The following is a 16,150-nucleotide window of genomic DNA, read 5'->3' on the forward strand; positions in this document are numbered from 1 at the left end:
CCAGATTATATCCACTTATAAAAAAACCTAGACATGGATTACAGAAAGGTTTCAGAAATAAATTTGAAACTACAGACAACTAAAAATCCATAATATTTTTGTAGAATTCCATTCTTACCAAGTTTTGGCTTAGAAGTTCATAATCAAAAATTTCCATTTCATATTGTTCTGCTAGTTCTTTGCACAAGCCTATTGCTTCTTCCCACATCTGCAACATAACAGGAAATTTAGATATATAATTGCATAGCTTTAGAAAAGCTTATTGAATTCTTTATTTATCAGGTTAAATGTCTGCCCCTGTCTCTCTCAGACAATCTTTATTCATTATGCAATATGCTTTGAAATATTACATTAGAACTCCAGAAGAATAATATTTGTGTAACCAGAAATATATATGCTGAGGGAATATATTTAAGGCCTTGTGATTTATTTTTGCAATAATATTAGGTTTCTGAAAGAACATTGAAGAACCTCAATATATTTCATTCACACCTCTTTGAGAAGATATGCCCAGACAAACTTTGAGAAAAGACTATGTAAAGCATATTGCTGAGAAGAAAGCAGTTCTCCTGAAAGCCTGAAAACAATGGTGCTTTTTATAAGACCTGTACTGTCACTTAAACTCTGTTAGGGGTGCTTTGCTTATACCAGTGTGAATTGTGAAGTGCTTCTTCTGCGTATTTTGCACAGCCCTACTTTGTGATATTTACACAGTTTTGCAGATGTCTATATAGGGATAAATCAACCTTTGCTGTTAATTTTAATACGTAAGTAATTTACCCATGCATCTCATATTTTATATAAATATATTGAAATGTAACTGTCTCAGATACTTGCATTCTCAATGAAGTTCAATGAACCAGCTCTCTACTAATTTACATTAACTTTATACAGGTAGTCTTTGGCTTAGAACAGATATGTCAAACTCGCAATGTCATGTGACATCGCGTGACGTATCGGAACTTTTCCCCCATTGCCAGCAATGGGGTGGGCGCGGTTTCCTTGTGATGCATCCAGCCCGCAGGCTGGCAGTTTGACACCCCTGGTTTAGAACCACAACCGAGCCCCAAATTTCTGTTGCTAAGGAAAACAAGTGGATTCTGCCCCATTTTATAGTCTTTCTTGCCCTAATTGTTAAGTGAATCATTGCAGTTTTTAAGTAACTGATACAGTTGTTAAGTGAATTGGGCTTCCCCATTTTGCCCCATTTTACAACCTTTCTTGCCCTAGTTGTTAAGTGAATCACTGGAATTGTTAAGTTAGTGACATGGTTGTTAAGTGAATTGGGGCTTTCCCACTGATTTTACTTGTCAGAAGGTCGCAAAAGATGATCACATGAACCTGGGACACTGCAACTGTCATAAATATGAGTCAGCTGCCAAGGGTCTGCATTTTGATCACTGACCTTAGGGATGCTGCAACAGTTGTAAGTTTGAAATACAGTCATAACTCACTTTTTTCAGTGCTGTTGTAACTTTAAATGGTCACTAAATGAATTTTATTGTAAGTCAAGGACTACCTGTACAAGGTTGTTAATCTAAAATCTTTTTCAAGTTCAGCTTAACTTTGGTAATCTCACAGAGATGTCAGTGTGTGTGTTTTTGGCAACAGAGGAAATGATTTGATGTTGTCTTCTGGAGCGTTTTTTTTCAGCCACCAGTCTAGCTCCCAGATATGGGATTTACTCAGTGGTGGGATTCAAATATGTGAACAACTGGTTCTCTATGTGGATGCTGCTTCCAGAAGTCATTTCTGGGCCTGGGCAACAAAAAAATAGCTACCGGTTCTGCCAAATAGTGCGAACTGGCTGAATCCCACCACATTGACTAGATGTTATCCATCCAAGTAATAAGCAGACAGAGGCCCCCTTACCCTGTTCTAAGTCAAGTATGATGCTTTTTCTCTCATGTAATATCTACAAAGGTTGTGCTTCTGTTCATCGCAGGCTAATCATTCAAATTATAATTTGGCTTCATGTCACAAATATATTATAAATATTCTAGAGGCAACCTTTCACGAACCACAAGTCCTTTTGCAATGCTTCTAAAGTTAAATGGATATGACAACAGCAGTACCAAACCGAAGTTGCTACTAAGTGCTAGTGCCTACCTGGGAAATACAAATATTTTCTAAAAACATCTATTAAGTTATTTTGATGATTTCAACCTAATCTGAAACCTTGCATGCCTTTCTTCTTACAAAATAAAATAAACAAGACCAAAACACATTACACCATGTAATTTCTGCATTGCCTGATTCATAGCAATATTTTAATAATGTCACAGATAGCATAACAATAATATTCTTCCATAAATTCTATGCTGCAGTATAATGAGGATCACAACCACCCGGTAATTTACTGAACACATATTTTTCTCAATATTAGGCATTACTGCTTTGGATGATGAAATGACATTATAACCCATGGCACAAAACTACTCAGCAGGAATTAGGAAGATAAAATTACCTTTCCTTTGTCAAAATATTCTATTATCATCTCATATAGGTGCTCTTTCAGATGACGGTGTGTTTGTGAACTTTGAAATTCTGTTTGCATGACTTGAGGAGTACAGTGTTCGTCAGACCACTGTGAAGAAACATACTCATAATAAATTTGTAAGTTTTTAGCTTTTTTTAAAAGGTTATCAAAGATTGGTGCCATAATTGGGTTCAATATGCATGTAGTACAAATCAGTGACAATACTGTATAAATATGCAAGATAACTTTTTAGACTTTTTCTTTCTGGCATTTATTTATCCTTAGTTAGATCCAAGCATAGCAGTTCTATTTTTGAACCTGTATAAACAGTTGTCTCATTAAGACTCTTCTCTTTAAATACACATACATGCATTCATTTCTTGACATATCGCTCTTTGTCCAAACTTACAAATAAAACCCACCAAAATATCACACAGATTGCATTGATATGCAGCAGTCTGATTTTCATTTTGTCATTTTGTCATTTTCCAAATGCTACAAAATGTAAGAGTTGTTTTTTTTTAAAAAAAATAATACCTTGACTCCTGAAATACACGGGACTAAAAGTTATTTCCATTGGTGCTATCAAATCTGACTTCAAAAACTTTGGTCATGCATCAAGTGAACAGTTAGAGCTTTCTATATGTCATAGATGCCAAATTAGAAATTGCCCTGCTTTTTGCCTGAAGATTGTAATTTTCATCTCCATCTCAGTATAGAAACTTTTGGACCTTAAATTCAATTTAAGGAAAGAATAATTGTGTTCAAAACTCAGTTATGCTGGCTATCCAATTCTCACAAAGGTGTCTTGTTTTTTTCCTTACTTAATGCTGTGCTCAAAAATCCATTTTGTATCATAAAAAAGATTGACTTAATGTGCAAATCTTATACACTCTCTCTTCTATAAAAGTGTCTCAACCCTACTTCCAGGTCACCACTTTACTTTTCTTGATCCATTTTGTTGCTTTATTTGCTAAGAAAGATCCCTCTGCCTTCTACTCCCAGAAAGAAGACTTTATTCCTGGGAAAAGTGCCTGCTGAGTTTAAATCCTGGCATCTCTCCAACTTCTTTCAGCTCTGTAACTTCCCCAGAATAACATGGAATTGAAATTGAAATCCCGAGTCAAGGTCACTTGGTAATACCAAAGAAAATAAGAGGCTTTAAAATACACACATACAGAGAGCCAATATATCCATAACAGCGTAGAACAACTGATTTTCCCTTCCTTTCCTCTTAAAAGCATTTAATGGTTTAACAAATGCACCGATGCCACGTTTGCAGGTAAAAGTTTGAAAATGTCAGTAGCTTTATATGCACAGAAATGTGAATGTTAATTTGAAGAGTTAATGAAGCAGCAGGTTCTCAGAGGGCAGATTAAACTAAGTTTTGAGAAAAATGAACTTCATACTCTTTCATAAACTCACCACAATTTCTCAGTAAGGCCAAGTCTTCCTGCTTGGGAGATATTGAGTGGTACTCTACAAAGCAGCTCACTCATCTTCTGAAGATGCCAGAAACATCAGACAATAGAAATCTAGACCTTGCCATTCTGTCTGAAAGCTCATCCCTACTTAACTGTCCCAAAGATTTAAAAAAATATGGCCATATAGTATTCAACACACCTCAAAATTATAATTAAAATACTGACATGATTTATTAAATTCTACCTCTGGACTGGACTATGATTTTTTTATCTATTACTTAGAAAATATGTGTAATTTATCACTGAAGAGTGATTGCCCCTGTTCAGTATCCAACTAGTCAGCTAGGTCTGTTCTGAGGTTTCTCCGTTGCATTCCTCTTCCCCTGCTCCTCATTTCTCTCCTCCTAGGAACACCTGAAGAACTTTCACTTATTGTTTATTGCTCCAAATGTCAAAATGCTGTTTTGATTGGATTAGGGACTCAGTGTACGAAAGCACTTGTGTGATTTATTCGGATTTCCTCCTACTTTTCTCTTTATAATAGCATAGATACCGGTTGTGAAAGGGAGTTCATTATTTGCATGTAGGAGACTAGTTCAAATCTAGGTTCACCCTATTCCATCAATACATACATAACTATACAATCACTTATTATTTCCTGCAACACAATTTGGTGTAAAGACAATTTCCTCCAACTCTTGACTTTCCAGTACTTGACCTCAACTGCAAATAAGCAACTTACCTTCAGAAGTGACGCATGCAGCAGAAGGGTATATGCAGCTTCAGTGTAGTTCTCAGAATCTAAATGAAGATCCCGAAGTTTATACAGATACCTGTTAATAGATGCAGCAAAAGAGAGAGAGAGGTCTTTAATATCAGCATTATTTTAAATTCATAAAATATGGATCTATCTCTACTACTCTACCCTACTAGAATGACGAGAACCAATACCAAAATTTAAATATGACTCTGTAATAAGGCATTGAAGTATCAGTCACATGAATTAACCATGTTCCACATTTGGTTGATTCAGTCATTATACTTCCAGTTTCTGTGATTTTGAAGTTAAGTTTGAAAACATGATTATATTGTCAAGTTAAAAATGCATTGTCCTCCCTCATAAGAGAGGATTTACATTCTGGGGTTTTCAAATCGTAGCACTTTATAAGCTGTCTAATGAGAAAAAGACTTCTGCATATATAAGGGCTGAAGTTTTATTTTTCCCAGCTGAAAAAAAGGTACACACACAAACACACACATGCACACACCCACACACACACACACACACACTGTACAGCACTGTCCATATCCTGATAGCTGCCCAATTAAAAGATAAGATATGAAAATTATATAAAATATAATATATATTCTCTAATATATTTATACATATAATTTGTATTAAATAGTATAGTAAATAATAGAATAAGAATATTATATATTATGTAACTGAAAATGTGAATGTGTATATAACTGAGACAGACAAATGTCATAGATACAAAAACATGTTTATTAAGAGCTAATATCTTAAAGAAAGACAAATTTAGAATACAGCTTTTATTCATAAGATTTTTATTTTTTATTATTATTGCACAAGAAAGTAAATAAAAATAAAAAATAAAACTATGGTTCATTTGGATCAACAAGACATTCTGAAGATGTCTCACTCTAACTACTATCCAGCTTAACATACCTGCCTCTTCTAATATACTTGTTCAAAAGATGTTGAATATAAATTGAAAATTGGAAAGTCAAATTTGTACTTGTTACATAAATCAAAGATGCTGATCTCAGTCTGTGATTTTATACAGCTCACTTAAAGGCTTTTTGCTGCAAAGGCTTTTATTTCTCATTCCCTATCTCTCTATCTGAATAGCTTTATATCGACCAGAAAAACAACTCCTGTCATAGAATCTCATTCAACTGAACAAGCTAAAAAATATTGTTTCTACAAAGAGAGATTTGATTTCTCATCTGATTCCAAAAGAAAGACTACAATTGTTGCAAAATGTATGATAGATTTTATTCAATTCATCATAGCCAATATGTCCTTTATCTGCCAATTTTAAATTAAGATTCTCCTTATTTAAATTACATGCTTTCCTCCCAAAACTAAAGTATATGAGCAACTTTGACAAAAATATGTGTTGAGCCTTTGTAGAACATAAAACAAAATTTCTGGAATAATAATGTACTATAATTCCATGTGCAATCCTGAAGATTATGCAAAAAAACCCCAAAACCCAACACTGATCTTTTCAGTGATAAGCGTAATCAACAGAGCAAGTACTATACCTTATATACATTTCTTCACGATTAATTTCCTTGTAGAAATTCTGGGAGGAAAAATGAATAAAATTTGATTAGTCCTGTGTTCAAACATGACTGGGATGATTCTTTTTACAATATTCTTCAAATATGCACAATTTCTTATTCAGGGAGTAATTTTGTTTTGTTTCATTTTTAAAATCTCAAAGCTTTCAATTAATGTTAACATAAATATGCATTATTTATACATTACTGCCCACTGAAACCAGCGTGGATAGAATTCATGATCATCAAAGTCACATGGTAGAGCAGCAAATTACTGACAGCAGTCATGAGGATTTTAAAAAATACTCTGTTTTGCATGAATGCAAAAAATGGTTTTCATCACAGCAAGTTTAATAAAATGTTTTTGTTTGTGAAAAAAGAGATAAAACTTTAATCTTTTTCTTGATATAGCAAGAATATATTGAGCAGGCTGTGTCTGACTTTTACTCCCTTCTCCACTTAAAACCATATACAGGTAGTCCTTGACTTATGAGCATAACTGAGCCCAAAATTTCTGTCATTAAGTGACACATTTGTTAAGTGAGTTTTGCCCCATTTTTACGACCTTTCTTCCCGCAGTTGTAAAGTGAATCACTGCAGTTGTTAAGTTAGTAACATGGCTATTATGTGTCTCTGGCTTCCTCATTGACTTTGCCTGCCACAAGGTCACAAAAGAGAATCACATGACCTTGGGACATGGCAACCATTATAAATATGAGTTAGTTGCCAAGCATCTGAATTTTGATCACGTGATCATGAGGATATTGCAATAGTTGTAAGTATGAAAAATAGTCCTAAGTCACTTTTTTAGTGTTGTTGTATCTTTGAATAGTCACTAAATGAACTGTGGCAAGTTGAGGACTGCCTGGATTACATATTCTACCTGGCAACAGAAAAGATGGTGGAGAAGATCTTGATCATCTGAGAATGAAAGAATGACTTGGAGGAACTCAATTTCTCTTAGGAATGTGCATTAAATAAGGATTATTGTGGCCCTGGAGATGTAGGATGGTCTAAGTCAGACAAACTTGTGACATCATATGACGTTGCGCAACATATCGGGACAGTTTTGCCATTGCTGGCAATGGGGTGGGCACAGCTTCCACGTGACACGTCTGATTCACGGGCCGGCAGTTTGATACCCCTGGTCTAAGTATATAAACAGTGAGTTGTGATGTACATTACTCATGAAATACTTAGCTCATTCATGTAGTCACTCAGGTATCCTGCCTTCCCTTTCAACCACAATATAAGGACAATCATTTTCACAAATCTTATAAAACTGTTGCAAGTTAATAAAATTAGTGAGATCAATCTGAACATTCAAAAAGTGCCAAGTATATTTCATTACTTAATTAATTCAATTTACATGCCTGTCCACTTGAAATTCTGCCTCCAACATCAGGCAGAAAACAGCATTAAAAACAGCAATCCAGAAAATAAAAGTGACACAAGAGAATACATCCAAACACCCATAGCATGATGTCAAATGTTACATCTCTGTTTCTAGTTTAAATTATAAAAATTGGATTACATTGTTGGAGTTTCCCTCCCAAATAAATGAAAACATGGTGGGTTGCAGTTTCCACTTTCCTGCTATAAAACTATCTATAATAATATCATATAATAGTTGCTACTATTGTCCAGCTTTACAATACAGAAAGGCAGGGGTGGCCAACCTTGGAAAATACTGGCTGGCTGGGGAATTCTGGGAATTAAAGTCTTAAAGTTGCCAAGGTTGAACACCCCTGCAGTATGGGCTTATAGACTTTGTAAACTGCTCCAAATTAAAAACTTTAGAACTTTATGCAAATCTTTAAGGTACTACATACCAACAAATTCACAGTGCAACTCATACGATTGTCCTTGCTTTCATCATTCATTACAGCACGATAATCCAGTAGTTTTTCCAAAAGACCTTTTATTAGGCTTACAAACATTTCAACTGACTTGGCAATCTTAGGAAAGCTTGAAGAGCACTCAGTGAGTCTGAAAATGTAAAAGAAAACAATGAGCATTTGCCTAAAATGTTACTACAAATTTGTGATCGAATGAAGGAAAAAGCAAGGCAGAATAGTGCATGCGTACTTCATAATTTTTGGTTGTTTTGAATATTTGTTGTTTTGAATATCTGTTTAAACACCAACAAGGTACTATTTAAGGCAACACAGTGATCTGATCCAAGGAATAAAAAGGGGGATCAGAATATATGTTGATATACTTATTTTATACCTGTTGGCATCTCTTTCAATCACACATGCTGCTGCCTAGATCTGCAGTCATGTAAGACCAAGATCTGTCAGATGTTGTAACAGGTACAACAGGTATTCAGAATTATACCTTCTCATTTGAATTCATACTGCTGCATGATCCTAACACTTTTCATCTATGTTACAAAATGTTCTCTCTTCAAAAAGCACTCTACTTCTGGGATGTTTGGGGAAAAAACAGGAGTGCTTCCACCAATTATTCACTCTGGCTGTTAGTTATCAGATATAAAAATATAGATGAGAATCTATAATGTGTTGAATTTCATTAGATTCTGCCATCTCATGTAACAATTCAATTGAACAGCACTGAGGAGTGTCAAGGTGAAATACTGCAATGCTTTCAGTGGCATTTTCTAGGCCCCTCTCTAATTTTGAAAGTGCAGATGATCATCGTTTTATACATTCCAAAGCAATATTTTTCCGCAGATCCATTTAATGTCTTGTCTAAAATTTCTGCCTCTCAAAAGAACTCTCCCACTGTGGAGGCTTGTGTTTAATTCCGTATTAATTCCTCCTTTCATTTGAACATTGTAGGTTTTAGTACTCAGGGTAGTTTTCAAACATCAGTTCCATTGTTTAGGGGAAAAAAATAAACATTAGTACATTTCAATGTGATAACTAACAGTTGTTATGTGAGTTTAATACTCTTGGATTTAATCCATTTGTGTTATATTTAATGTTACATTAAAAAGCCAACCATTTATACAAAATACCTTTCCCTTCAAAAACATCCCAAATCTGTTTTAGAAAATATTTTAATTTTCCCAAGCAGATCTACTGTATGATGGAAGATACATGATAAAACTGGAACAGTTTTTAATTCTGCTGGTTGATTGATAGATTTGGATAAAAGCTTTTTGTCTTGCCAAGGGGTGTGTAGTATGAGCATTAAATTGAAAGTATTTTTTAATACTTGTTAGTATTATGAATTAAAAAGTAACATACAGAGATAACTTTGTCTGCATTCAAGTTTTAGGAGTTGAAATTGCTGATATGGAAATACTCACTCAACTAATCATAGTTAGAAAACAAATATTTTTTTCCCTGCCAAAATGTACCTCTGAGATCAAAATGTTGCCCTCCAAAATATTATTTATTGGAAAGAAGAAAAGATTTTACTAATACTTTTCTAATATAATCCCAAATGCTGCACAGATGGAATTGCTGGGTCTGATGAAGCTTTTACTGTTTTGGTTTCACCTAAATTCAATTTATTCTAAAAACAAAAGCCAGTCACAATTGTTTGTTTAATAGCATCTTATCCATTGATCAGTCTCTAAATCTGGATGATTTAGCTGAATTGTGAGAGATTCGGAAAAAAAGGTAAGATAATCTTTACATAGCACACAATTTAAAATAAAGGAATTTGCAGCTGTGAGACTGCACAGTAAAGACTATATATTTGAGTGGCTTTCGAAGAGAAAGAAACAATTTTCATGGAGGATGAGTATCCATGACTACAATTAATGATAGCTATATATTATCTCCAGAATTGGAAGTGACCTATCTCTGACCACCAGTTGTTAGGAAATACAGGCATTAATGTCAATATGTTTTGCAGGTGGGCTTTCCATTGGTATACAAAGGGAAACAGGAAGAGATATATCTTTGGTTTCTTCAAGGAAAGCTTGTCTCACATTCTCATTTTTGTTCAGGGCAAAAGTTGAATTAGTCTCGGTGGTAGTAGCTGACAGCCTTTTGGATACAGTCAGTAGCAAGCACAGGATTTATTACACTAAACCAGAAAGTGAGATGCAATCCACCTATAGAGACAGGGTTTTATTTCTGTGATGAGTTTTCTGTCACTTTCCTTCTGGAAAGTTGATATCTGGAAGAACATTGGATTTGCATATGTTTGTAATTTTACAGGTGTATACTTTTTTCATTATCTGCTCTCTTTTAATATCTCTATGTGTGCAAAGCACAGGCAAATGTTATTTTTGCTACTGTTTGATTATGGATAAATGATGCAGTGCTAGAGGAGAAATATTATGTCATTATTTCTAAAGGAAATTTAGGTCATTTTATGGATATAAAGTATATATAAGATGTGATTAATAAATCCTGGTGGGCTATAGAAATATTAGAGTAGTTGAAGATTGAAAATGTATGTAGCTCCATCCATCATGTCTGTCTGTCCGTCCATCCATCCACCCACCCATCCACCCACCCATCCACCCACCCATCCATCCATCCATCCATTTATCTTAGTAGTTTAAACACATTTTAAACAAATATCCAATTTAAAATATAAAACATTTGAAGGACATATTCCATTGTTGTACTTACATTGCCTCAAACAAATGCAGATATTGTTCATCTCCACGACCTCCTTCTACCTCATGATCCAATTTTAAAATTATTTCATTTTCAAACTGTTTAGAAGAAGAAAGCAAAATCATTAAGCAGAGCACAAATTCTTTTTGGAACTCATTCCTATAAAATTGATAGCTTTTATGATTCTCAAATGTACATCTCCCAAGTGTAGCACATAAAAGTCACGTAAGTGTGTGTGTTTTTTTAAAAAAGGAATATTTCTCAAATTAGCATTAGGGTTGTAATGACATTAAAAGGAATGTATGATTTCATAACAACATACTGAAATTTATGTCTGCATAAACAATTAGATCTTAGAATAAGCTCATAATATTTCAAGTACAATAAGGTATTAAAATACATTGTATGTATGCATTTGAATTGGGAACAGAATAAAAATATTCTAAGATGATTAAAAAAACAAATTTTGGATATCTGTCTAGACTGACATTTCTTCTACCTGTTTTTAAGTGTTCAGGAAGTGAATTTCAAAATGAAATGTATATGAATAACCTGGATGAGGGGATTGATGAGAACTTTGGCTGACACTGAGAATGACTGAATTTTGTACGCCGCCCTGAGTCCCTAGGGATTGGGCGGCATATAAATTTTATTAATAAATAAATAAATAAATAAATTTGCAGTCAGAATCTAATCTGGATAGTTTGGAAAACTGGAGGGTTCGTAGCTTAGAAGCCCTACATCCAAAGACATGGGAGTGAAAACTGACAACAAGCTGAATGCAAGTCAGTCAGGTGAGACATCTGCTACAAGAGCTGACATCCCAAAGATGCTTTTTCATGAGGCAACTGGACTTTCTTTTTTGTCTTTGAAAACGTTTTGCTTCTCATCCAAGAAGTTTCTTCAGCTCTCTGCAAGAGCTGACAGTTTTGGGCTGCTTCAGAAGAAACGTAGGTTTAAGGTAAAGGGATGTCAAGTGACTATAGCTATCTACTTAGCCTACCTTAGATGAATTGTGCATGATCCTGGACATCACATTTCCAGGTTAGAGAATGGCAAGAAAGACTATACAGGAAATTGGGAATTTGCCCTATGTAGACATGCCCAAGGAATTTCAGAATACAGATTTTAAATAGTCAGTAATACTTAAGGGAGACAGGAAAGCTCTCATAAAGGGAAGATACAGGAAAGATGGCAAAGAATTATTTCCCCATGACCATAGAAATTAAAACATAATGGATATAAGTTGTGCTTATAAAGATTTTATTTAAATATGAAGTCAACTTTCAGCCACTTCTATTAATCATTATCCTCCGTTCTACAAATGAACGGATTAGTTGATACTTGTGATCACTTTCCATTCTACAGTTTTACAATTTATTATTTTATGGAATAGAAACCTTCTCACATTCTTTTTAACATTACAGAAAACGAATATACTGTAAACTATATGCATGCACATTTACACCACAAAAATAATATTATATCAGGGGCAAGACACACTGGTAGTACATACTGGTTTCTGGAATATGAAAAATTAAGGTCTCATTGCTAAATATTTTGTTATTAATTTTTATCGTCACAATTTGGGCAGTTTGAAGAGTTTACATACACAAATAAAATGATATTATATCAGGGGTAAGACACATTGGTGGTACATACTGGTTTCTGGAATATAAAAAAAATTAAGGTGTCATTGCTAAATATTTTGCTATTGATGTTTATCACCATAATTTTAGGGGTTTGGAGAGCTGGAAAAGAAAAAGAGAAGTGAGATATTCCAGCTATTGTCCAGACACTCTATGGACACCAATACACTGGCTGTTTGTATCATAAATATTCCATGTATATGATTGTTTCAAAGTCTCAAGATAACTTTTCATTATTGGTTCACATTAGAAGGCTAACTTTGAATCCAAAGAATTATTAGATCCCTTCTCAAGTCTAAGCTGATGACTGATCAGATCCTTGAGAAAGTCTGAACACCATGTATTTATGACAGTAAGTTGGCTGTAGTTTTAAGGCATAATGTGATATTGCTGGACACCATATGTTCTATGCTGCTTTAGACACAAAGCCAGATGTGTGACTTTGGGCCAGTCACTTTTTCTCAGCTCTAAGATGCAGGCAATGGCAACCCACTTTCAAAATTGCTGACAAGAAAACTGCAAGAACTATTATGTACTGAGAAGAAAATAGTATATGAGAGTGATTCCAATATTAATACCTGCTTAATAAACAAGGTGATAAAAACAGCCATTTTAAAATGAGAACACAAGATAGTGTGACTTATAAAATAATTTACTTCTTTGGATAATATTATATTGAGATCTTTAAAAGGTCAATTTGCCCAACTTTAACTAATTTTGACATACTACTAGTATTTCTCAACAACACCGTGTAAAAGAGAATTCAAACAAATCAGAAGAAAAAAATCTGTTCAGTATAGCATGATAGATTCTAATGAATTCAGCTTACAGTTTGATAACAAATGTTAGGTGAGCATGAAGCTTAAGTGAAAATGCTAGCCTGTTTTGCAAATTAACCTCCTCCTACTGTTATGAAGTTAGGTTCTGAATTTAAAATCCATGTTATAAGAATGAAAAAAAATATATTCATTCCCTGTGGAGAAGGGAACATAGGTATCTCAAAAACTACTCTAAAATCAAGAGCTGGGGAAAAAATGGATACAGTAAATCAAAATGACACCTGGATAAAAAGGATTTTGCTTTAAACTTCTGAAGCACTAAATGATAATGATCATAGTATTGTATAACTCTTTTTAAGCAAACCTCACTTGAGTCATTAGCTTTAATTGTTGATTTTTAAAGGCTAGTGACTTTATGTGTTTAGAGGTCATTGATCCAGCGAATAGTGACATTTGTTATACAGTAACACCATATGAGCCAATTTGATGAAAATATTAAATGAATTGGGGTGGTGGGTTTTTTTTTTGAGATTTGCCCTTTCTGTCAATGCCATTTGATGCACCAAGGAATCCAAATATGGTCCATGTGAAGCTATTTTGCTTCCAGCAGTTTTTGCTCAAATCACATTTCAGTGAAGCTTGAAAGTTCAGAGAGTGACAAGACATCACTTAACTCTGTATATCTCATAATATTCAGGTGATAAACCTGGGCTCTACTTGGAAAACTTCTGGCAGCTACATATGTGACAGCAAAGATCTGTCCTCCGCATGAGAGCTTCTATAAGCACAGTTTTGCTCAAAACTTTAAAAATAATGTAAAGAGCCCAGTACATTTTGGTACATTGACTTGAAGATCTCCCACACAGAATTATTTCTGACGATGTCTGTCCACCATCAGATGTGTTTGATGGAACAAAGCTTTATTCTTCTCTAAATTTGCTTTGGAAGATTGGGAAAACTAGATGAATATCTAGGAGAAGACTAAGAAAGAAAAATGTCTATATGCAAGCAAAAATATACTTATACCACACTGGGTGAATTGAATACAGGACAGGAAACTGAATACTAAAGTGGAATGAATTAGAATTAAAAATGTGTAAAAACAGCAACATAGAAATTTAGAAGAACAAGCCCACCCAGGAAAGAGTGCCAGATTTACACAGCCATTATGAGTGTGTGTGTGTGTGCGTGTGCGTGTGTGTGTGTGTATGTATGTATGTACGTATGTATGTATAATATTTTATTAGTTTTCTAATTTTACAATTAAACATTTAAACAGCAACGTGGTGACTGGGTAGTCAATAATTCAATAACATACATAAATCTTTAGCACAAAATTACAACATCAAATATTTCCTCTTTTTCCCTTAATATCTACTATCTTATATTGAGCTAATATAGTTCTTATTGTTATCAACTAAATAAAACCATCTTTGTTACATTTATCAATAGTTTTTAGCTTATACATATCTTAATTGTGTTTGCATTCAATTCTTATATACAATCAATGTCCTGTTATTGCTTTTTTCCAGGCTTTAATTTCCCCTTAGTATTCAAGTTAACATTTGGTATATTATAATTACCAAGCTTTAGGCAACCAGAGTTTCTCTTATCTCAGCTTCTACATTTTTTCCTTTTTATAACAAAATCTAAAATTCTAAATACACATCTTGTCTATTTGCATATAATCTTATTCTATTTTCTAAAAGTTATCTATTTTTCACCCTATTAAACCAAAAGTCTATTAGTTTTATTACACATCTTGCCTATTCAATTATAATGTTACTTTATTTTCTAAAAATTAGCTATTTTCCACCATATTCAACCCATTAATCAATAGTATAAAATCCCCTCTACTAGATCAAAACCCAATTTCTTTCAGCCTTACTCTGGCTTTTTTCCTTTGCCAACTAACCTTCCATGTCAATGCTTTTGAATCCTCAAACAGTTCTCCCTCTATTATTATATGTATTATTTGAAATAAGAAAGACCATTTAATTACAGGATTTTTTTGGAAAGACTAGCCCAATTGTATTCATTTAATCTCCTCCTTATTACTCCAATTTCCACAATTGTCCTAATAAATTTATCTTCCATTCAATCTGTTCTTCTTCCTTTTCAAATTTCTTCTGATTTATATAAAAAGTTTTTTTCCATTTTTAATGTTGCCCACCCAGGAAAGAGTGCCAGATTTACACAGCCATTATATTTTTAAGTGGTAAACTAATCTTGCTGTTTATAAGGAAATGGTTGTGAAACAGTGCTGGAACAAAAAGCTCATAAACAGAGCAATAAGTCAGCAACTTTAAAAGATAAATGTTTCCTAATGTGCTAATAAAATATAAGTTCAAATTCATAAGAAATTTCAAAATAATCCTGTTTGTCTTTAGATTAATATTAGGACTATGTTGATGTATCTAGTATATTACAGGGTCAAGTGATAACAATTTTAGTCCTGCAGTAAGGGAAAAGTAAAACTAGAGGAATGTGGTTTCCTGAATAGGGGATAAAGAGAATAAAGAGCTATGTATTCAAATATGTATCTGAAACTCTTATTATTAAAAACACAAGGAGAAAGAAATCCATGGGTTTAATAATTATATAATTCTACCACTGAATGGAAGCATGGCTGGCTCAGGAATTCTGGGAGTTGAAGTCCATGAGTCATAAAAAAGCCAAGGTTACCTACCCTTGGCCTAAACCATCAGCAATGCATTTCCTTGGAGTAATTTGAAACTTTCTGATCCTTGGCAAAAACCAGAATGCTCATTCTCCCAGGCCTTTTAGAATTTAGTCATTTCTTAAAATGAACTTTGTAATAAAGCTTTTAAACTAATCTAGCTGCTTTTTCTGCTCGGACTTTTATTTTTATTTTGCATTTTTACTTTAAAATAACTGCATTTTGATTTTAACATGCTGTAAATTGTCCTTGAAAAGTGCTGTTTTGAAGGACGTCCCATAA

At 33.8% G+C, this 16,150-nt stretch overlaps 1 protein-coding gene across 1 annotated transcript in view; it reads right to left on the minus strand.

Annotated features, from left to right (window-relative positions):
- The window catches only part of DOCK2 (dedicator of cytokinesis 2), a 308,188-nt gene that overhangs the window by 40,016 nt on the left and 252,022 nt on the right, over positions 1-16,150 (minus strand). Inside the window, exons 34-39 of the mRNA XM_039353200.1 lie at positions 10,773-10,858; positions 8,046-8,202; positions 6,196-6,236; positions 4,646-4,736; positions 2,468-2,587; positions 119-208 (exon numbers count right to left, since the gene is read on the minus strand). Coding sequence (XP_039209134.1) covers positions 119-208; positions 2,468-2,587; positions 4,646-4,736; positions 6,196-6,236; positions 8,046-8,202; positions 10,773-10,858 — 585 coding nt within the window. The remainder of the gene's footprint in view (positions 1-118; positions 209-2,467; positions 2,588-4,645; positions 4,737-6,195; positions 6,237-8,045; positions 8,203-10,772; positions 10,859-16,150) is intronic.

This window comes from Crotalus tigris, unplaced genomic scaffold (genome assembly GCF_016545835.1).
Source record: "Crotalus tigris isolate CLP2741 ecotype Arizona unplaced genomic scaffold, ASM1654583v1 scf7180000017568.12009008, whole genome shotgun sequence".
NCBI classification, from domain to species: Eukaryota; Metazoa; Chordata; class Lepidosauria; order Squamata; family Viperidae; genus Crotalus; species Crotalus tigris.